The sequence below is a fragment of the Geospiza fortis genome, unplaced genomic scaffold (assembly GCF_000277835.1).
Source record: "Geospiza fortis unplaced genomic scaffold, GeoFor_1.0 scaffold439, whole genome shotgun sequence".
Taxonomy (NCBI): domain Eukaryota; kingdom Metazoa; phylum Chordata; class Aves; order Passeriformes; family Thraupidae; genus Geospiza; species Geospiza fortis.
Genome location: NW_005054618.1, coordinates 432116 through 432978, shown reverse-complemented (window position 1 = coordinate 432978; position 863 = coordinate 432116). Strand labels below are relative to the sequence as shown.

Genomic DNA, 863 nt, shown 5'->3' with positions numbered 1-863 from the left:
TGTGGTGCCAGAGGGCTCCCCGGAGCCCTGGGGGGATTTGAAGGGGTTGGTTTTGGGGTGACAGAGGGGTCACCCTGGGGTTTGGGTGGGTTTCTGGAAGAATTTTTGGGGTCCCTGGATGAATCCTGGGCATCTCTGAACGAATATGGGGATCCCCATGTGGATCCTGGGGGTCCCTGGATGAACCCTGGGGGTCCCTGGGTGAATTTGGGGTCCCTGGATGATTTTTGGGGTCTCTGGGTGATTTTTGGGGTCCCTGGATGATTTTTGGGGTCCCTGGGTGAAATCTGGTGTCCCCGTGTGTCTCTGGTGCCACGCCGTGTCCCCGCAGGTGTCGGAGCTGGGGCTGGCCGGTGACATCCTGGCTGTCCCCAGGGAGCACCCGGCGGCGCGGAACCGATTCCTGTACCTGGGGGGGGCCCTGCACCCCCTGCCCTCGGGCCTCAGGTGGGTGGCACCTGTCCCCTGGGTCACCTCCCCTTGTCCCTTGTCACCAGGGCCACCTCCTGTCCCTGTTGTCCCCAGGGGGTTGCTCAGGGCTGGCTGTCCCCGGTGCCACCCCAGCTGTCCCCAATGTCCCCGTGTGTCCCCAGGGGCTTGCTCTGGGCTGTGCCCCCGTTCTCTCGGGCCCTGCTCTGGAGCGCTCTGCGGGATCTCCTGACCCCGGCGGGCACGGGGCCGGACGAGAGCGCCCACGGCTTCGCCCAGCGCCGCTTCGGGCCCGAGGTGGGTGCCCAAAAGCCCCTGGAACCACCCCAAAACCTTCTGATCCACCCCAAAACCACCTGGAACAACCCCCAGATCCGCCCCAAAACCCCTGATCCACCCCAAAACCCCAGATCCGCCCCAAAACCCCCTGGAAC

The 863-nt window shown here is 65.4% G+C and overlaps 1 protein-coding gene across 1 annotated transcript in view; it reads left to right on the top strand.

The window, feature by feature from the left end:
* Nucleotides 1-310: 310 nt before the first annotated feature.
* Nucleotides 311-863, top strand: part of PPOX (protoporphyrinogen oxidase) — a gene marked incomplete at its 5' end in the record, with an annotated part of 8376 nt that continues 7823 nt past the window's right edge. Inside the window, 2 exons of the mRNA XM_031064713.1 lie at nucleotides 311-447; nucleotides 594-726. Of these exons, the coding sequence (XP_030920573.1) occupies nucleotides 311-447; nucleotides 594-726 (270 nt within the window). The remainder of the gene's footprint in view (nucleotides 448-593; nucleotides 727-863) is intronic.